Below are 22,838 nucleotides of genomic sequence, written 5' to 3' on the forward strand. Positions count from 1 at the left end.
CAGAAAGAGAAAGAAGAAAAAAAGAAAGAGAGATACCTACCTCAAATAATTCGATCGTATCATCCTAATAAATTGATAATAAATGTTAATGACGTAAAACATTATTTGATGTATCAGAAGATTTTCAGCTAAGCGTAATTGTAAATTTATAAAGCGGATTTAAACCCATATAAACTTATATTTCTCGCACGTGTGGGTGCATGAGCCCACGTGAGTAATGTGACGAATGTTTACAGTGATAGTATCAATCGCAATACTATGTACACGTGCGTGTATCACGTATGTGAGGAAAGGTTATAGGTATTCGTATGCGTTACCTGAACAAGAAGATGATTATGGTAGTGATGGTGTTGGTGTTGGTGTTGGTGGTGGTGGTGGTGGTGGTGGTGGTGGTGGTGGTGGTGATGATGGTGGTGTATGGAGGTAGGAAAGAGGAAAAAGAAGGAGAGAGTGATGTGGGAGTGGGAAAGTAGGGGAGTAGGAGCTCGGTGTGATGGTAACTTCAGCACGATGCAAGTGGGTGGTAGAAGGGTGGTTTATCGACCAGGACGCAAACCCCTAAAGGCTCAGTATTCGCGGGACCAGCACTCCGTTAAAACGGTCGTGCGCTGGACAAAGATTTTTCCGTAACATCCTCTTGTCTTACAATATTTAGCCTTTAAAAGTTAATAAACAAGAAGAAATATTCAATTAAAAATATCAAATTATAGGAGAAGATTAAAAAGTGTCCGATGCGAGTATCATCGAATTTGTAGACAGCATCTTTTTTTGGTTAAGCGCGCGATTTTCAAAAGGAATCACAACCTAGAGATAAGCTCTTGACCATCAAAGTAAGTAACATTTGAAATAATAATTAGTTGTAGTTTTAATTTAGAAACTGCATCTTTCGTCGTTGGGTTGTGTCAGCTGTCAGATCGAAATGTAAATAAGAGACCTTTCGAGTTGATTGACAAATGTTTAAAAAGAAGAGATCAAAATATTGACGGTTAATGTTTGACTTTGTTTATGCTATCTACCCACTCGTTGCTAGAAATTGTAGCAAACGATCGCTATGGTCGCTCGCGTGCAAAACCCTTGTATATCTCTGCGCGCAGACACGCGAATCTCGTTAAAATAATTCCAAGAAGACTCCTCCTATACTTTGGAATTTTCTTCTTTCTCTTTGTTGCGTAAATTTGTATATTCTTTCGAAGAGATGCCAAATTCGATTTGTTTTTTAATCTTCTATCGTTTCCCGATCTTTTCTCAACGATCGAGTGACCCAGTTGTTGATCGCTTATTCGTCGCGGGTTCGTGAGATATTGTTGGATGACCTGTAGTGACCTATTTATCTGAAAGTTTTAATGAACCGGTGGAGGAACTTTTGTTCTCATCACGTGCATCGCAATGTGTCCCATAGATCAAATGTAAAATAATAATATACGATTTGATGGTATAGTAATGCTGGTTCGTTCCATTATACAAGGAATTTTGAAAAGCTTTCAAAGCTAGATCGTGATAGAGTAAATGATTAGTTATGATATAGGTACAATAGTATGGGGTGCAGTGACCCCGATTAGCAAATTCATCTCGTCCAATATAGGTGAACGTCTCTGGAAGACAGCCAAGTCGAAGTCGCAAGCGCTTACTGTGAGTCAACGTACGTAGGGGAAGCTTTGGAGCGAAGACATTTCCATAAATCGTCGTTGCTCCCTTTTCGAGTGTGCTCTGGTATTTCCAACTGGTCGATAAATAGGTCTTCTCTCAATAGACTCGTTTTAGGTTAAGAATCATCGAAAAAACCATGATAAATTTTCATTTATACTTTTGTATATTTTGCGGGAAACAATTAGACATAAGAATAAAAAATGGATCCTTCCACCATGTTCACACTGATTTATTATTTCCATGTTGAACACGAAAGAGCCAAGGATGCAGCTTGGCATCTTCCCGGCGAAAAGGTGAACCACCTTGATGTCGTGCTGCCTCCGATAAAAGCCGACTTGCATGCGCCATGCGGACTCACGTATTTGCATAAATAATACCCCGGGCCATTTACTTTTATCGTTGAGACTGCACCTTCGATAGGGACTTTAATTGGGCTTACTGGAAAATTTTGTAAAAGATAAATTTCGTGGTAACGTTTTGGGTCGTTAACTCACACGCAGATTGTAAATTCCAATTGTATTACGCATTTCTTATCGTTCATACAAATCTCTTATCAATCTCTTCCTTAGAGTTTTACATTGAAATACTTACTATTTAACTTGGAAATTATTCTCTCATTTTCCCTTGCCTTTTTCTTTCTTTGAATTTATTCTCGCGTCATTCATTCGACGAATATTCGACTAGCCGAAAGGCAGAGTGCATAGAAAAAGTTTGAGATTCTTTTGAAGGATAATAAGCCATGTTGGACTATTCGAATGTCACTCCACTTTGTTCATTTTTCGCGAACTCACGAAAAATAATAAGTGAAAAGAGAAAAGAAGAAAAATGAAAGATACCTTTGTAACGTAGTTACAAAGTTCTACGTGTTTACGTAGTAAAAAAGAAAAAAAAGAAAAAAAAAGAAAAAAAAGAAAAAAAAAAAGAAAAAGGGTCAAGTTTTTAATACGAAGTAAGAGCTCTAATCCAGTCTCTTTTTTCTCCGTACTTTCTCGGACTCTGAAAGCTCGCTTGGCTGAAATCCAAAGCTTAGAGAGTAGCGAACTGGTTGTACCTTGTGGTGTGTCTATAGTCGGCCTCTACTACACTACTACTACTATTACAACTACTCTACTCTCTCTTTCTTTCTTTCTGCGTTTGGTGGTGCACATGCAGCTGCAGCCATGACACCGGGAACCAGGCCACTGTCCCACTTTACGCCTTTCCGTGCAATAAAGGTTACCTCTTCGTCGTCGTTGTCGTTTTCGTTGTCGCTGTCGTTGTCGTTGCCGTTGTCGTTGCCGTTGTCGTTGAGACGACGTACACGTAACCGACTCCTTACAAACCTCGTTTTAGTGTGAATCGAAAATCAGTAACGTTGAAAATCTATAGAACGAAGGGCATAGTTTATTTGATGGAATTTGTTAGTAGTCTAAAAAAGAAGAAGAGAGAAAGAGAGTATCTACCTAAAAGGACTCACATATCGTTAGAGAAAGACTTGAGATATCTTATATCTAGCAAATAAGTACTTTTAAATAATGACTGAATTAAGCGTCTTTAGCTTCCAGACGGTAGATACTATTTTTAGGGTTTCTATTTAAAACCTTATCAAAAATATTTTCTTTATTTTTACTTGTTTTTGAAATTACGTATTTACATGAAACGTGAGTAGATACCTACATGTTAGACACCTACATGTATATAATACATGTTGTTCCTTAAACGTACGTCAAGCTTAAATAAATATGGTGTTTACACCATATCACGTACCATTTGTCATCGTGTACGCGTATTGGGATACACGCAAGACACAAGGTTTATCACTGACGCCCCCACAAACGTAAATCTAATGAAGTAGACTAAACGAAGAGTTTGTCGTATCGTTCAAACAAAATTGCATTTGACCATTTTCGATGACGCAGATGTACTTTGTGTTTTTTATTTTTATTTTACTTCATTTTCTTCTTTTTTCCTTTTTCTCTCTTATAAAAGTATAATTAATTAGATGAAAGTCAATTGGAGAAGGAAAAAAAATAAAGAAATATATATTCAACATAAATTATTTTATCTATGAATATTATTGCATAATATTATTTTTTATATACCTTCACATAATTATAATTTTGAAAAATTGACGCATATATTAGAGATATTAAAAGGGTTAAACTCAAGGCTAACGCGGACGCGTTATAATCGTGCTCTTGAATCTTACAATGGCAGTAACTAGATTTCTCGTGACGAGCAAACACACACGCATGCATATAGATATACCTAAAGAATTTGCATGTTAATTGGAAATAAAGCGTTTACTCATCATTCCTTTATCTTTCATTTCGTTTTGTTTCTTATCGTTTTGTATATATTTCTGATATAACAAACAATAATATCTAAAAATAAGTGATTCGACTAAATACCGAATAAAAAGAAAGCTTTTTGAAAGGTGTAACAAGAAGAAGAGGAACAGTAAAAAATGTATTGAAAGAATGAAAAAATAACGAACGACTGACGACTACCTGTCTGTCTATCAGCATGCAGCTTTAAGAAAAAACTACGAGTCTCGTGAGTTATTATTTTTCCACAGGATCGACACATCCATAGGTAATAACAACTCCGCATACTTAAGAAGTCCTTCGATTAATCGACGTTCCATTGGCGATGGCTTATTCGTAAAAATAAACTTAAAATAATAGTGTGATTAATGTTTGCGTCTAATATAAGATATCATTTATCTCTTTCAAAAAGTTGAACGCGCTGTGCAACACGTCGAGTGAATCTGACGTATAAACTAATGCCGTAAATGCGAAAACGTGTAATAAATCACATCCTTATTTATTCCAAATTTAAAATAATAGCTACATTCAATTTTAATGCAATATTTCAATGATGGTGTTATACAGTCAACATTTGTTGATCAATCAAAAAAACCAGAGAGGATCGTTCGTACAAGATTAAAATTCGAAAAGAAGAAAGAATAAGGGGGTGGGGTTAAGGTGGTCTCGTTAAGAGACTGGAAAGAGAACGATCGATGAGAATGAGGCGAACGGTAGAAGGACGAGAGAGCGCAGCGATAGTTTTCAGACAGTGCAGCTGCACCCCTTGTGTGCCCTGGCTGTTCGATAACCGAGGTGCAACGTCCGTTGGCCCCGAGAATATATCTAGGCCAACACCACCACCACCACCACCACCACCTACCAGTGGCACCAGCAGCAACAGCAGCAACAGCAGCAGCAGAACCGGTAGCAGCAGCACGAGCTAACAAAAGCAGCAGTATTACCAACACCACCCATATCAAACCGGTTACAAGTACTCTAACTAGACAAGTAACACTAACACCTGCTGCCTGCACTCTCGACATAATAGACCGATCCACGTGTCTTGTGTTTGCAATGCTTTGTTAGCCAGCAGCCGGCACCCTTGCCTGACAACGACGAGCTTTTTCCTTTGTTTCCTATTTCATAAAAGAATGTGTATATATATGCAAGAGTAAAAGAAAGGAAAGAAAAAAAAATGATAAAGGGACACAAGGGAGAAAAAGATTCTGCGACGCAACTAGGATGGTTCAATTAATTCAAGGACACGTCTAGGGAAAATCCGCTTTCTATTCAAATCGATAAGAGAAAAAAAAGCGATATTTCCAAGAGGAATTTTTCAATATCCTCGACCCGTTGCCACCTTCCAGAATAGAAGGTTGATAACTCGATGTATACAACACTCGTTTCCTTTCTTAGAAGAACTCTGCTTTCGATTTATTATCGGAAAAAGTAATCATCTCTCGAAAGATTCGTAGCTATTCACTCGAAATGTTGCAAAGAAACACGATTGCGCTTCATTTATTTCCTTTTTTTGAGCTTCGTTAAATTTATTTGTTGTACGAGAGAAATCTCGTTGAGAAAAAGAAAGGTAATTATTGCACAAATTAATTGTGTATACTCGTTGAATTATTCCTGTTCAATTGTAGAAATTCTTCATTGCGATTGCAAATTTTTTTTGTTCTTTTTTAATCTTTTTATTTAATCTGAAATACACTATTCTCTATTTATATTTCCAATGTAAACTTTTATTTCATTTTAGAAACAATACAATATCTAATGATGATTGTAGAATAGCGTGAAAAAGGTAGAAAAAAAAATGGAATGAAAAAAAAGAAAAGAAAAAAATATATTAGAGTATAATATTTTAGTGAAAGGACGCCCACGCGTGTGCGTTATCATATTATATCGATATGCGAATCGAGAATATAAAACGTTTAGATTTCCAAAAATATTGGGAAAATATATCGAATACATAGATTTCCATGTATGCGTATGCGTGTATAGATATTATTTGACCTTTTGCGATGTCACGTGTCGCGATAAAAAGTAATTCAATCGGAAAGATGTTTTTTTATACCTTTATAGAATCGTTTCACGGAAGGATGTCTGTCATTGACATTTTCTCTAATGAACCAAAAGAATTCTTACAATGGTAGTCGTTAGATAACATTATCGTCTAGCTCATACATAATAACATCGATCGAAACACAGCATATATGTAACATATATGTAACATTTTGGAAAATAAGCCGCGAAACGAAGTTATCAAAGTGAAACTAAAGATTCAGCCCTCCTCCTTAGGAAAGGCCCCTACTTGCTCGTGCATCCGTTAAAGCTGTTCCACTTTCCACGTCGAGCGTGCAGCTCTTCGATAACCCTGGATGATTTACACCTCAGTTGGAGGTTCTATTATTTCGTGCTATATATTAGCTATATATTACAAATTGAAATACGAACGTACTATATTCCTTTCTAATTCAAATTCCAAACGTACGTTTAAATCAATCAACAACTATTTAATCTTTCTTTATCCAACAAAAACAGATACAAACATTTCTTTCAAGGAAATAGATTCAAGCGAATGATTTTAAATCGTTAGTTTCAATCATTCGATTCTTTTTTCTAGTTCTATGAATCAGAGTAATGAGAGCTATTTTGGGATACGTCAATACACAAACGCAGTATTATTTGATAGTTGTCACTCACATTGGTTTTGCTGACGTTCATTCTCTTTGAGAATGCAAACGAGAAATATATCTAACCGTATTGTAATAATAATAATAATAATAATAATAATAATAATAATAATAATCGTGTTTACAGGATGATCACGGCATTACCAGTTCCATCGGTAAAGGTCTTCCACAAAACTTATTACCAAGAAAAGGGGACGAGAATAGGAAATAGCCAACCGGGAAGCCCATTGGCAGAAAGTGAAGCAGTCTTAGCGTTGGCTGACAAAGAACCACCAGAATATTATTTTTGTGGAAAGGTACATGAGAAAAGAAAAACATCCTTTAATATTTCAATTCATTCTTCACCCACGTATGTGAATCTCATAAGCTATTCGTAATATGGTAGGGAATGGTAGACTTTATTCCATCAAAATTTGTATCTATTACGACATTTTGATACTTTCTTCTCTCATAGTTACGAAAAAATTGAACTAGAATTTTGTTTAAATCTCTCGAAAAATAAAAAGCCTGATGGAAATAAAGGTTAAAAATAACAGAAGGATATTTAAAAGCGTGGGTATTAAGCTTAGAAACAACACACAGGGATTTTGTTTTCACTGAAAAATAAAATAATTATTTAATCGTGGCATAAGGTTTAAATATTTCATATTTTTTTACAGTAATGTGAGGAAAAAGTATTTTTTCATTTAATTCCTTTCCATTCGTAAGCATAAATAATGAAATATTTATAAAGAGTTTGAAAGATTGAAATCTTATAAAATGCAGTTTTTGTATAAGAAGTTTAAAAAAAGCATCACGGAGAGTCGATCGATATTCGATTACTACGTTATAGTAATTTTAAGTTATTGACGTAGGGGTTATAGGAAGGGAAGGAAGATATTTGTGACGTCATTCGATCCTCGTAGGCGTTACGAGAGGAAGGGCGGAAAAAGCTCTTCTCTTGTAATTTAAACGTGTATCGAGTTTTTTGTTTTATTACAAACTTTTTCATTTTGTTTGATGGAAGAGTATAATTGACATTTCAAATGAAATTTTTTAGAAGAACAGATATTATTTACCTCTTCATCTTTTTCTGTCTCATTTATTTTGTAATCGTTCGTAATTACTCGTCCAAAGTAATTCGATTAAATTGTACGCATTATCTAAGCCGAAGTTAAACGATTATTTTTCATTAAAATTAATATAATTAATCTCTCATTATAAATGGCTTAGCTTCTGTTAGGAAAATGCCAATTAAGTATAAATTTAAACTACCTCTCGCACGCGATGTTCAATGAGTTTGAGTCGATCTATATTTTGGAAAAAAATTCAATGACCTTGACCTTGGTGCTCGATAACGAAAAGTCGAAGGAGAAATTCGAACTCGGCTGAAGGTGCAGCCGAACGAGAAACGCGACAAAGAGCTACCACCCTATCGAGACAGCTATAAAACGTTCCTCAGTTCGCAGAATCAAATTGATCCCTAGAGAAACAAAGAATTACAAGATTTATGCTCTTCTCCTTTTCAAATAGAAATATCCAATCTTTTAGTGTTAATTATATTATAACTCGTTGTAAAGTTTAAAGGGTAGACCGATCGATAGGGTCATGATGTAAAAATTGTCGCCCTTTAATTCTTTAACACGTGTGTGTATATATAATATTAAATAGAATATTTGTTATAAATATTAACAGGTAAATTCTCTTCATGTTGTCGTGGGATCTCTACTTTTTGGATCCGTTGTGCTCGTCGTTGGCTTAGTCCAACTTGCACCGGGAGCCGAAGCCGCACAAAACTCGGCTGTGTTGATAGCTGCTGGATGCGGTCTTCTCCTCGTTGGTGTTTTCTTAGCGCCCCTTCGAGCACTCTGTATTAGAAGACAAAAGGCTGCTCAGAAGGATGGCACGCATCAGAGAAGTATCACCAGCATAGACAAACTTCTATCTCAAAACAGGTAGATCTCTTTAAATTTGACATATTTTTAAATATATTTTTTTATCTATTACCATTTGTAATGAATTGTACTATCAGAGATTTCACTGTCCTGACACCGGACGAACTGGAGGATCTCGTAGGAAGGCCGGCCTCAAGTTTGGAAAACAACAAAACGAGTTCGAAACAAATTCGAAGTACCTAGGTATTGTCAGCCTCGAAGAAGGTAATGCCTTCATCGCCGACGTGCTCGAACACACCATCCTCATCTACATCACCAGGAACGAACTCCTCCATTCTTTACACTCATCGTTTCGACTCGCGCGAGCACAGTCTCGTTTGAAAGAAAGTTTCAAAGCTTATATCAAAGCAAATTTCCGTAATCAGAGGAATAGGGTTAAAAAAAAGAAAAATATAAAATAAACAGAAAATAAAATTACGACAACGACGACGAAGCACACAGGAAGAGAATTCATTTAACATTTAAACATTACAATCTTCGATCATCTAATAATTTATTATTCATTCATTTTCTCCTTTAGTTTAACGCATCTAACTTGTAATACTACTTTCGCTTACGACCAATTGGCGTTTTACTTGATTATTATTATTATTATTATTATTATTATGGTTTTGGGTCCAACGAGGAAAAACGTATGTTTCTGAGAAATCGATTTTTTGTCGACAGATTCGTATTTACATTGGCATGCAAATCAAATTGTTCTACATCAGAGAATAAAATAAATACGAAATTATTATTTCATTGAAAACTTTGTATTTTTCGCATCGATGGAAATGAATGAATTCGTTTGTTAGGAAAGTTCTGAAATTGTATTATTATTAGTTCTGGATTGATGTAACTTTAAAATTATTATATGATATCATTCCAACCAAACTCAACTAGATCAACAAACAATTTCAATTTGAATGATTGAGAAATAATGAAGATAAATTTAATTAGTTGAGTAAGAAAGTTTATAATATTAATAATAACGATAATAAACAAACAAGGCCTAAGCCAAAATAATTATAATTATGATAGTTTATAAAATAACATGTGAATAATTGAATATAAACTACATAAATAAATCAGTTGATTGCATTTGAAATCATAAACAATTCATCGTAAAATCGTAAATTGAAGCTGCTGTTATTTCAAAGTATATTCATCAATTTAGAATGATTTATTCAGAGGTAAAAATAGATTCGATCAAAGCACGTAGTCCAGTGAAATTGGCAAGTTTGTGTTTCTAAAACGATTGAAAATCGTTACGTTGATGGTCTAACAAGATAAATTTGAGATCAAAGAATAATACGTTTTTTCTTCCTCCAAAAAAGATCGAAGACGAATTGATTAGAAATAAAAGTGTCGTAGGATGAGCGTGAATATTCACGACTAAAATTTCTCTATGTAGAAAGAAAAATTTAAAGAAAGTAACGTGCAAATTCGACCAATCAAAGGAGTTGCCTTCCCTTCGTCGTACGTTGTTCAAGTTGCGGTCCACTCTTTGTGTTCCAAAAAAAAAAATAATAATCAATATCCAAAACAAAACAAAAAAAGAAAAATGCATTCAATGATGCATACGTTGCAATGCATCTTGCAATCAACATCATGCATTTAAATCGAACATCTTGAAAAATGATGCTTTAAAAAAGATAAAGAAAAAAACTTTGAGCGAAATGAGTTATAACATAAATATATATATATATATATACACCCTACTATACACGAGAGAAAACATGAATAACAACATAATCATTTAATAAACCGAGACATAGCGATGTAAGTATATATATATTTCTCGTATCGTAATTTTTCTAATGGGGTTCGCACGTTTCTCCCATAGACAACGGAGAAACGTGTTTTCTGTTTTTTGAAAGATCGTTAAATGCGCGCGCGCGAAATACGTATGTATATTATATTACACGTATTATTTGATTGATGATAATACGAAGAAAATCATTTCCTCACTCTTATTATTAGATATTTGTTATTACTGTTATTGTTCTTATCGTTCTTCATTCGTAACGTTGAATATTTTGTGTCGTATCTCTATTATTAAAAAAAAAAGAAAAAAAAGACAAAATGAGAAGAAGAAAGTATGTAATTTTATCAAGAAAAAAACTAACTTCGTTATTCCGTTCAATTTCGTCTACGCCAAAGTCAATTCGTAGGAACCCTTTGTGCATCGAAAGATATAAAAAAAATCTATCGATCATCCAAAAAGAAAAAAATATAAAAATAAGATCGTTACACAAAGGGTTTAATGAAATCATTCGTACTCGGAATAATCCACGTTACAATCCCGTCAAGATATAAGTCTGAGCAACTGCCCTTATTAAAGATGATGATGATGAAGAATAAAAAGACGAAGATGAAGGAGGAGATGAAGATGATTTAAGGAACAAAAAAAAAAACAAGAGATATAAAAAATAATATATTATATATATACGTATAAATAGTGTATCTCGTGATATGCCGCGACGATCGGACTTTTACTTTTACCCCCAGTGTAAGCGGTCGTTTGGTAAATGATTACTTTCGCTAAAAAAAATGTCATCTAACGATAATCAAATTTGTTTAGATAATACGCGCGATCAATCTTCTAATTTCGCGTAAGTAAGTGAGAATGTAATTCGAATGAAAATATGAGTGGAACGTATATTGTCGTTGATGTGTCACGTGCCTAGTAGCTAATATCGTTCAATTAATTATTCGCATATTGTTTTTTTTTCTTTTCTCAAAAGACACGAATTCGCCTTCATCGTGCTTTTAAAGTAATGATTAATGACAAAAGATGCATAAATAGTATAGGAAAAGCGTTTCTCGCTTATAGTGATTACAACACCTTACTTTATCAAGTTCCTGCGAAGATTATATTATTAAAAAAGAACAAGCAACAACAACAACAACAACAACAACAACAACAACAATGGTTAAACGGAGCTTCGGCTGATACAATCTTTTCTAGCTTTTAAGCTGATTTTTTAAAAGGCAAGATAAACTTTAGAAAAAAGATTAGTTCGGTGGTACGATTGATGTTAAATAACGAACGGATTCGAATTCAAACTTGAACTCGACGGACGGTAATCCTTGCTTAGCTCCATTTTGCGAGTTAAAAAGTATAGCCTTTGGAATATACAGGGATATAAATAATAATTGTGACGAATGGGAAATTAAACTAAAGAGATATAGGTATGTGATAATGTGCAGGGTGAAAGATTTTCAATAGGAATTAACTTTCGTAAGCAGTTTTTTCTCTTCTTTTATGATTGTAGACAACAATATTTCTCTCAGGGGAAATTGACATAACGTTTCGAAAATGCAATATTTCTCTACGTTGATCACTTTTTCCTCGGTCATACATAAATAAATAAATAAATAAATAATAAAAAGATCTTTCTACGTTCCTATTTAAATAGTTCACCCTATACATATATATGTATATCTAAGTACGTCCAAATAGACGAACGTAATAATGGCTCTAAAATCGATAATATCTTCGATATTTATAGTATGCAGCGCACAAGTTCTTCAAATTTGCAAACAAATTTCAATAGTCGTTGCGCTAATTATTTTAATCAAACTCATTTCCTTTCATCACACTGCGATCATTTTTTTAGAAATGTCTCATAACATTTATAGAGAGAAAGAAAAGAGAAAGAAAATAAAAGGAGGATTAGATACTAATTTAGGAGATTAGACGAAAGAAAGAAGGAAAAGAGATAAACGTAAAGAGATCGTAGATAAAGTCATTTTTTTGATGCTAGAAAAGTGAAATTTGGATTTTCGAATTAGTACATTTTTTTCCGCTGATTCTACGATCCCAATTTTTGACGTCCTATTAGAGAAATATTAGATAACTCGACGTATAGATCATAGCGAGTGATCGATAATTGAACTTTGACGTTGTTGACAATTTTTCGACGATAGGATAATTCACAGTGTGAAATGAAATGGAAGATGACAAATGAGATTGTATTTCATTCACGCTAGATTAACGAACCCACAACAGTGAAACATACCGAGACGATATTTGTATTGTTTAATGTGCTTCATATTATATGAAACATAAATCGATGTTTAAATGTATAGAAAGAAAGAAAGAAAGAGAGAGAGAGAGAGAGAGAGAGAGAGAGAGAAATTCTTAGGTCATAAGTTTTAATTCTTATCGTAGAATGCATTAAGAAAAAGGTTAATAAAAAAGAAAAAAAGAAAGAAAGAGGAGCGTTTAGAGATACTAGATACAAATCTAAGTCTATTTGCGAATGCTTGTTCATATCATAGAACGTATAACGTCCTTTGTAATTCATCTTTTTGCTTCGAGCGATTCTCGTAGTTACGAGAATATTCATTGTCGAAAAAGAAGAGATAGTTAGAAGAAGATAAAAGAAAGCAACATTTCAGTGAGAATTTAAACGGAAAAGCGACGTTTGTTATCGATATATATATATATTATTCTAATACATCTTGTGTTAGAAAAATAAAAAGTTCTAGTTTTCGAATGAATTCGTCGCACCGTTTCTCTCTATAATTTCAATCAAAAGTTTTTCGTAAAATAACCTCGCTCCTGGTATAAAATGCAGACTGTAGAAAGAAAGAAAAAAAGAAAAAAAGAAGAAAAAGAGAAAAAAAGAAAAAGAGAGTAATAATTATATGCTAAATATGTACGAACGTGCAAAAAAATTTTAAAGGAAACATATCCATTGAGTCACGAACGCGGAGAAATATTTTTTCATTACCATTAGTGCTCACCATTTCAAAGGGAGAAATAATTATAATATATATATTACGTAAAAATACGTACATACATAAATACATAAATGCGCATATAATCACACAAACGCTACTTGCATTTTTCTCAAGATCGAGGTCGTATTTGCTGTGGTTTTCTTCCTTCCATAAATGAGAGAAAAATAGAAAAATCGGAAAAATCAAGAGTGATGTAGGAGATATATGGAAAAGAAACTTTTCGCGTAATAAGTTTCGTACGATTTTTGCGAATACGTTGCGGACGGAGGAAAAAATAAAATAAGAAGCAATTATTTTCGAATGTAATGTAAATTCGTAAAATTATAAGGAGCGTGCCTGACATATTTTAGGAAATTTTATCAGTGTAGAGATGAAGAGAAAAGAGGTAAAAAAAAAAAAAAGAAAATAAGAAAAAAAAATAGTAAGAAAACGAACAAAAAGGTGGTGGACTTTGTTTTTTGTAATTTAGCATACGAGAAAAGTGCACGCTTATTGTTGCAATTATTATCCTTTGTAATATCACAAGAGTAACAAGAGAGAGAGAGAGAGAGAGAGAGAGAGGGGAAAAGATAAAAAATAAATGTCGCGATTAGAGGTGCTTTTTTAGAATGCGAATATGGGTCGTTGAGAAACATAGTCGAGGAAAATAAGATGGATGAAAGATGAAAATCTTTCGTTATTAGATCGCGAGATACCGCTTAGTTTTGTTCCAAAAATATCTCGGGCATGATAGGCTTTAGAAAAAAAAAGATTAAAAAAGATAAATAAAAGTTGGATTTCGATAGCGTGCAACGAGAAAGCCATCGTCGTCGCGAGATAATAAAAAGAAAAAAAAAGACATTATTAAAATAAAATAAAACGCGATAAATATTCGTTAAATTGCATTTAACCTTTTGCACTCGAGGCCTTTTTCGCTTGGACGAAGCAACTACTTGAGACGATTATACCAAATTGATTATAGCACTCGAGTACAGAGGGTTAATTGATATTCAAATAAAACTCGACACGATTATAGCAAATTTAAATTATTAGGTAAATATATAATATATATAATAATATATATATAAAAAAAAATACGCTAACGAGAGACGGACTTTAGGACAAAAAAAAAAAGAATTTTTATCCTGTCGTTATTTAATAGATATATCTATAAAATATGTATATCCACGTGCTCGATACTTTTTGTTCGTTGATCGAACTCTTCCGAACTAACTTATCGATAATCGTGTATGATTTCGATTTAAAAAAAAAAAAAAATAAAAAAAAAGCAAAAGAACAAATAAAACCAAAAAAAAAGTTTGTAAAATTCATCGAAAACGAATGTTAAGGTAAAGCGTGTAAATAAATTCCTATATATCTCTTCTCATTCATCGTCGTTAGAATTCGTTGAATTTTATGAGCCAACGTAATTGTCAAATAAAAAAAAATCAATTTTTTGATCGTCGATAAATATATTAAACTATCTATTATCATAATTCTAATGAAAAAGAAAAAAATAATAAGAAATAAAAAGATAAAAAAACTTCAGCTATTACGATATAATACATATATCTATATTCAATAACGAAATGTCTTCTTTAAAATGAAGAAATCGTAGCCGTCTTTTTATCAAACTTTATCATATCACGAAAGAAGCTTCAATGAAATCGTCTTCTAACGATTGAAAACAACAAAAAAAATCATCTGACTAATCGTGTCTAAATTACGAAATTAATTATAATCTCTTACGATACTTGGGACAGTTATCAACGATATTTATACTTAATACGTATAACGATTAATATACATGCATAAATACATACATCAAAGCATACATATAATACATATAAATATATTATATATATATATATATATAGTATATAATATCGAAAAAAACCAATTTTCAAAAAAAAAAATCACGACGGCTTCTCGTTGTACACTAGAGTCCGTGATTAATATTAAGTCATTCAACGCACACTCGTAGTTCTAAGGGTTTTTATAATGGTGCTCTATGGAAGCAATTGTATTATTCGATTGAGATTTCAAAGATTAGCAACGTACAGCAAAAAGTTGTTCATTCAAGAATGAGAGAGATTTCCTGTAGAACATCATGATACATACCGAAAATTGTAAATAATAAGAATGAGATTTATGAAAGATCTGAGATTAGGACAGAAAGACAAAGAAGAAAGTTTGTCAGAAGATTGCTAGCGATCCTTTGAAAATTTCTCTTTTCATTCTTTTTTTCTTCTTCTTCTTCTGTTATCACTAAAATAAAATAAAATAAAATAGAAAGAAGCAAGAATGAATTACTCGTCGAATTAACAATTAGTTAATAAATGTAACAGAGAATGACGTTAAGTTTAAAGTAAAGTAATTAATAATAAGATTCATTGTGTAAGATTAATTGAACATGTCGTTAAGTTAAAAATAATTTTTCGTCACGAATTTTCAAGAGGAAATTTTATCCTCTGTTTTTCATTTTTGTAATCGCTCGAAAAGGATAAAAATGATTTCTATGGGAAGAAAAGAAAGTATAAACGAAAAAGAAGAGCTTGAATAATAATTAAAAAAGAAACAAAGGTAATACGCGTTGTAAGAAGTTCGGAGTATTTAATAAATGCATTTAAAGGAACGATGACTGTGTTTGCAAGCTGTGTTCTCAAATGTAAGACGGAAAAGTTAATTACTAATAATTAACACGATGATAAACGTGATGAAAATGATTCGACGTGATACGAATAATCGTTGTAAACGTTACTTATCATGTAAACGTTTATTCGAGCCATTTATACCTGGCTACAAATAAGAATCGGTACTTGTAGTGATTTAACGAACATGTCATTACTTTATCGCTTAAGAATTACGTTAATCCGTATATTTTGTAAGCCAAGATTATCGATAGTGATTAATAAACATTACTACGTATTACGATAAACCTCTATTTGATCAAGTTATGCAGAAATCTACCAATCCTTGGTCCAAACTTGGCCCAAAATTAACATGTGCACCCGTTAGAAGTAGAAAAACGTCAAAAAATGACGTATTTCGTCTGTTCTACGAATAAGGTTAGTCGTCAAAATTCTTTGTAGTATTCAAATGCTATCAAAATTCATTTCATAGTTACTTTCAAAGTAAAAGGATCAAATTCATAAACGATGGATGAAATATAGACGTACATTCGTTCACAAATTTCTACTTTCATTTTCATCGGTTGAACAATAAAAAAAGTAAAATGATAGAAAGGATCATATAATTTATTGCATGGATAGAGATAATAAAATCAGATTAATACTTTCCATAAGAATATTTTAAAAAAATGTTTAACATTTACATTTGCGCGTCTCCGTCAACGTCCGTCCTACTTTTATTGTCTTTGAGTACGTGGTTATGTATATGTCGATGGGGATTTCGATACAATATGAAAGATCATCAAGTAATTATTTCATTTAATTATCAATTCTCTAACATTATTATATTAATAATATTATTTTGATATTCATTTAATTATTTAACAGGTCTTGTATTGTTTGATAATGTACTTTTTCATTATAACGCTTCTCAATATGATATTTCTGGGTCATTTGCAACTCAGTTGCGATCATGTATCATCGACTGATAATTAATATTAATTTCAATTCATTCATAAAGATAAATAGTTGTTTTGTAATCGTATAAAATTATAATATATTTATTTTTAACGTGACACATTAATTCAAATGGTAATTTGAAGTTCCTGCGCAATCCTTGACGCATGCGCAGATACAAGTGACGTCCTAGATAGCGTTATAGTTAGTTGACGCATGTGCACGGAGTTTTTTCGGACTGTCAATTGTGCAGTGCATTGTGCAGTGTATTGGTGCATAATACGATTGTAAACATTAAAAAAGTAAGATTTATTAATCATTTATCTTTTACTTTTCGATCTTTTCTTGAAATAATAAATTACTATATATTTGTCCGATTACATGTTGAGCAGAAATATTACATCTAACCTCAAAATTACATTTGTAATTTATATGTTAATTATATCAAAAAACTACTAATAATAATAATTAAAACGTTATATATTTTTAGATGAACTTGAGAAGGCATACACAATTCCTTGCCAGAACGATATTTGTCAAGAACAATGATGTTGAAAAGGCAGCACGTACTATGAATCGTATTCTTAACAGTGAAGGTATATTTCAACAGTACAGATTAACTAGATACTTTGAAAGACCTACAAACACAAGACGACGAGTTAATTTTGAAAGGTGTAAAGCTATATACAATGAGGATATGACCAGAAAAATCAAATTGTTAACACGGACAGTTAGAGAAGAAGCTTATCCTGGTTGTTCTTAAAGCTTCTTTTTTTCTTCGTAGACACAATTAATAATTTCTATTATTAAATAAAATTCTGAAAAGAAAATGTTTTCATTTTCTGTTGATATATTGAATAAATATGCTGAGAAAGAAGAAGCTAATTCATATTATCTAAGCGACTAAATTCTTTATCATCTTTGTTACTCTTCCTTTTATGGGCTTGTGAAACCTCTATAATATCCTTCCCAGTGCTCCAAAGCAGTCATCATTTGATACTCTATTTTGTTTAATTTAGGAGCAAAAGTTATATAAATTTTGTCTAATGCATCATTCAATTGTATGAAATCCAATTTATCATCAACGAATAATTGTTCGAGTTGAATTAACTAGGACCTGCAAAATGCATATTTTAACTATAATGTATTGTTTGGTTTCCCTAATATTATTCATGTCAACATGATCATGTTTAGTATTGATTCAGTTTTGATTGAGCATATCAATAATATTTCTATAACAAGAGATATTAATAAACATTGTTTAGTGTGTTTCGGAGTCTAATGTAAATGATTTATGATATTGATTATCCTATCAACTTATAGGATTTCGAATAATTAGTTTGTTCGTCAATATCATCGTGTAAAGTAGTAAAGGGAATCTCCGGGTAAGAGGCAAATATTTGAATTTTAGACGCCGAGTATTACCGCTCTCTCGCGAGAAATTGGATCAACACGTTTGTATCGACGGATCAAACATTTTTCAAGCTCTCAGATCATAATACAAAAGAGAATAAGTTTTGTAACATGCGCACTAAAGTTCTTTGTTTTTTTTTCTTTAAATCCTATAGATCGTAAAGCAACATAAAATAGAAAAAATATGAGTTAGGAAGACGTACACCAGACTTATCATAGTGATTTTCATTTTATTCTTTTGGAATCAAATTATCATGGCGAAAACTTATCTATTCTAATAATCCTGTCGTCTAGGATATTGCCAGACGGTAGATACAGCAGGAGAATTCGTTCTTCTCGAATTTCTGGATAGGAACGGTTCTACGAGTATCTCTCTCTCTCTCTCTCTCTGTCCCCCTCTCTTTATCTATCCTTCTTTCTTTTTCTTTGATGAAAAACTTGGCACCACTTCCCATCCGTTCCTACTATCTATTCAATTTTCGCCAAGTTGGCGGAGCCGTTTGCCAAGAAAACCAACGGGACGTTTTGTCTTTTCTCACTTTTCGCGGGTCTCCTACAAGCTAGCGGAGAAAGATGAAGGAAGCAGCGTGAAAAAAGATAATTCCGCTCCCGTGGAGTTTCTTTGAGTTACGAGGCGAGATAGCGCCGGCAAAAACCGACAACGAACAATCCAACCTCGGTTTCTTTTACTCGACTAAAAGACTCAGGGAAAGTAAAAAAGCAAAAGTACGTACTTATCAAAGTTGTAATGAAAATCAATTAGGAACTCACTTAGCGAGTTACTTATCGCATTAATTAGTCCTTAACTGTTCGTCAATTTCTACTAAATTTTCAAACCGTACAAAATACGTGGATGTAATAATAGGTAATAATATATGTTTCAAGTAGATTTAATATAATCTATTTATATGCGTGGAATATGTTTGGTTATTGTGTTTATGAAGGATCGAAATACTTCTCGAGTTTCAATTATTTACAATGAAGATTTTGAATTTATTTGCCATTATAATTCTACGTTTCAATAACACTATGAATTTTCATATGTTTCACTCGAGTCAAATGAAACAATAAGTAATATTAAATTAATAGAAACACATATAAGTATATGGAAATAACATTTGACCTGAATGAACATTTTTCCCTTTATAGGAAAAATTAATTCAGAAGTAAATAAAATACGCTGTCAAAAGCTATGAAGAGCTGTAATTAATTTGAAAATATTTTATAAAGTCGAACGCGCTATTAAATTAAAAAAAATGATTGGTTATCAATCGATCTTACTCTTTCAAATTAACCGTATAATATAATTTTATTTAAATTCAAAAACATAATACGTTTAACTTTTTCTACACGTGACGCAAGTATCTACGTCGCGACGTATCAATTGTATTTGACGATTACATCGACTTATCCAATAATATTTGTTGATGTTACTTTTCGACGGGATACTCGAGAGTAAAATTTATCAAGGGTTTATCCCGCTACTTGACCTACGTCGAGCAAACATATTTGTACGATTTATCTTTTCGTTTACTATACGCGAAACAAACATTGCAATTTGTTACCTCTCATATCGTCGCCGTGTAAAACACGATTTCTCCTATTTTTATTTTTATCCTTTATTTCCTTTTTTTCTCTCTCTCTTCGTTATTAAAATACGTAAATATGCATACGTATGTAGAAAATAATATCAAAAATTAAAATTATCTATGAAAAAATTGAAATTTGTGATACAAAACAAATGCATTATTATTACAAAAGATTCTAATCTTGCTAATCTTGTAATATAAATAAGAGGAGTATTTAAACTTTAGTAATTTCGGTATGACTCAATTAAAGGGATGTTAATTATCAAATTGATGTAGAAAACTTGAGATACGTTAATGCGATGTCAAAGAGAAGACGGACTTAAAGACGAAAAGCCAATGAGAGTTAAGACGAGAAAACAGAGAGAGAGAGAGAGATAGAGAGAGAGAGAGAGAGATAGAGAGAAAGAGATTGTATACCCTTAGGGGATGAAGATAGACAGAGATAGAAATCTAGTTCTAGTAAAGTCTAGTCTTGCGAGTAGTTCGAAGGTGGTTTCGAATCCAAATTCTCAAGAGTTAAGCCAAACCGTCTTCTCAACCGGAACGTACTCTCGTTCTCTCCGCAGAGTCTGTTCTTCGGTAAGTCTGAAATGAGATCTGCCAGCTCGTACTGTCCTTGATTCTCGCATGCAAACGATCATGAATGCTCACTCAATATCAGCCAAGTTGCGAACCTCTTCGATAATCCTCGAATCAGTCAACAAACGTGTGAGCGAGTTGAGGTACGTATGTAAGAATGAGAGAAGGCTTGAAGATTCAAGAGAGAAGCTAAAGGTAGGATAGGATAAATCACGCCTTTCCGAGTTCTCTCCGCGATTTTCTCACCATTTTCCGGCTATTTTTTTTACCACTTTATACCAGTTATTCTATAGAAATAAATGAGGAAGATGTTATCTATACAAAATTGAAATAGGTAATTCAATACTTGTCTTTTTTTCGTGATCACTTTCAAAATGATATGATGTATGTAATATCTTTCAACAAGGCTTATCGATAAGAAAATTATCCTGCAATTTGATTTTGTTCTATTTTCTTACTTGTATCTAAGATTTTTCCTATTTCACGTTGTGTTATTTCTAAATCAATTTGATCGCAAACATCGTAGAAACATCCGACGTATGGAAGAACAATAGTAAAAGATTTCTAAGAATCGATATAATCGAAATATGAAAAATTCATGGCACAAGTCTCAGAAGACGTTCGAAGAAAGTTTCAAAATAATTGTATTATTTGTCAGAAGTTTTCTTGCAATATCGATTAATAATTATCTACACGTAAAGAAGAACTTTGTAAATTTTAAAGTAAGATGATATTTTCTTACAATAACGTGTTTATCCGTAGGAGAATATGTATAAGAAAGGATAATAATCCTGAGAACAAGACAACATTTTCTAGTTTGTTCTTTTTCATCCGCGTTTACATTAAAAATACAATGTGCTAATTGAATCATAACTGACTCATAGATAGAACTTATTTTTCTTTTGGAAAGCATTTATCTCATCGCATAAAAGCTATTCTCTCGTGTCCGCAAACGCATTGCTCGATATTGTTCTCGAGTTTATTTGTTCTCTGCGTTTTGTGATTTATTTCCGGTCTCGAAAAGCGTATACCGAAGTTAACCGAAGAAGGAAAACGATACTGCAATGCGGTGGTTAGTAATGCCAAATTTAAGTGGAATGTTAGCATGATACACATGGACCAGAAACGTATAAGAAGAGAGAACAGAACGGTCTTTATCATTTTCCACCATCCTAAATGCATTTACCACGCTCGAACGATTTTTTTTTATACGCTCTCTCCTTGACTCGTACCTTCAGTTTTCCACTTGATTTGACAAAATCCAAATAAATAATTTATCACTTTATAACCTTTTCCTTTCTTTTTTTTTTTTTTTTTTTTTTTTACAAGAGTTATATTCGTTTCTGTAAATACCTATATGATGTACTGTAGAAAATAATTAGTCAGAATAATTATCAATGAAAATGATTCGTTTACTCGTGACATCTACTGATTAATTCTACTCACGATCGTGCAAGCCATGCTTCTACCTATTGAAACGGAATGAGCTTGAATGAAAAGGAAAGCGTCGAGTAACATCGAATCTCGCGAGAATGTTAGAAAGTCGAGAGGAATGCAAATGTCGATCTTCGTTTCGCACACAGGATCCTTTTGTCCTTGATAGAAGCGTGTCGAGCTGGCGGAGGAGCACGTCGTAAAACGAGATTATTTGAGCCTAGACGACGAGACGATCGATGGAATGGATAGTAAAGTCTCTTCTATGTGTTATCTACAAAAGCTAGGACTGCCCCTTCCTGCATATTGCAGTAGAAGCCTCAAAATTACTTTCCAGCTCGATAGCTAATGCTTCAGCCCTTTAAATATTCCAATTCGTTACTCACCATCTCTATTTTCGATCCTTAACTTTTTCTCTCTCCCCCTCGTTCAAATAGCCGAACACCAAATCGAGATCAATTCTTCTACCTTTTCTCTTTTTAAATATTTCCACGCGATAGCTTATCCCTTTCTTTTATTATTAAACCCAATCCTGCCAATCTCTTTTCGATCTGTCACTTTTTTTTACTTCTATTTTTATTTTTGCCATGTGACGCAAATAAGTTTTAACCTATATTTTCATAATTATTTAATTCATCCTTATTATTTACTTCAATATAATTCCGTCATTTGTTTTGATGCTAATTTTACTGACCAATTAATATTTTATTAGCTTAATATTAATCCAATTTAATCATTTGAAAATTGTGGCATATATCTTGTTGTGGTTTTATAAATAATACGACATTAAAATGAAAAATGACCGCGCGAATATTAAAACTTTTCTATAAAATATTTTCAACGCGAAAGGTGTTCGCGTGCCTTAAAAAAAAAAAAATAATAATAATAAAAAAAGAGGAAAAAAGAGGAAAAAAGAGGAGAAAAGAGGGGAAAAAGGTAAAAAAAGAAAAAAGAAAGAAAA

General features: G+C 32.6%; 2 protein-coding genes across 2 annotated transcripts; both read left to right on the forward strand.

Annotated features, from left to right (window-relative positions):
- The first annotated feature begins 533 nt into the window (after window positions 1-533).
- LOC107072218 (uncharacterized) lies at window positions 534-16,213 on the forward strand. Its single transcript, XM_015331976.2, has 4 exons — window positions 534-830; window positions 6,759-6,927; window positions 8,306-8,565; window positions 8,643-16,213. Exons 2-4 carry the CDS (start codon window positions 6,760-6,762, stop codon window positions 8,746-8,748), a joined length of 534 nt encoding a protein of 177 aa, XP_015187462.1. The 5' UTR covers window positions 534-830; window position 6,759; the 3' UTR covers window positions 8,749-16,213.
- Window positions 16,214-17,031: 818 nt separating this feature from the next.
- mRpS21 (mitochondrial ribosomal protein S21) lies at window positions 17,032-17,756 on the forward strand. Its single transcript, XM_015331978.2, has 2 exons — window positions 17,032-17,164; window positions 17,353-17,756. Exon 2 carries the CDS (start codon window positions 17,353-17,355, stop codon window positions 17,623-17,625), a length of 273 nt encoding a protein of 90 aa, XP_015187464.1. The 5' UTR covers window positions 17,032-17,164; the 3' UTR covers window positions 17,626-17,756.
- Window positions 17,757-22,838: the final 5,082 nt, after the last annotated feature.

This window comes from Polistes dominula, unplaced genomic scaffold (assembly GCF_049000335.1).
Source record: "Polistes dominula isolate Pdom_NZ unplaced genomic scaffold, Pdom_raw_medaka contig_82, whole genome shotgun sequence".
In the NCBI taxonomy this organism is placed as follows: domain Eukaryota; kingdom Metazoa; phylum Arthropoda; class Insecta; order Hymenoptera; family Vespidae; genus Polistes; species Polistes dominula.

Excerpts from the sequence above, each read along its gene's own strand:
- LOC107072218 (XM_015331976.2), top strand. The coding sequence starts at position 6,760 with ATGATCACGGCATTACCAGTTCCATCGGTAAAGGTCTTCCACAAAACT. Across the intron at positions 6,928-8,305 it reads AATATTATTTTTGTGGAAAG|GTAAATTCTCTTCATGTTGT; the intron begins GTACATGAGAAA and ends AAATATTAACAG. Across the intron at positions 8,566-8,642 it reads AAACTTCTATCTCAAAACAG|AGATTTCACTGTCCTGACAC; the intron begins GTAGATCTCTTT and ends TTGTACTATCAG.
- mRpS21 (XM_015331978.2), top strand. The coding sequence starts at position 17,353 with ATGAACTTGAGAAGGCATACACAATTCCTTGCCAGAACGATATTTGTC.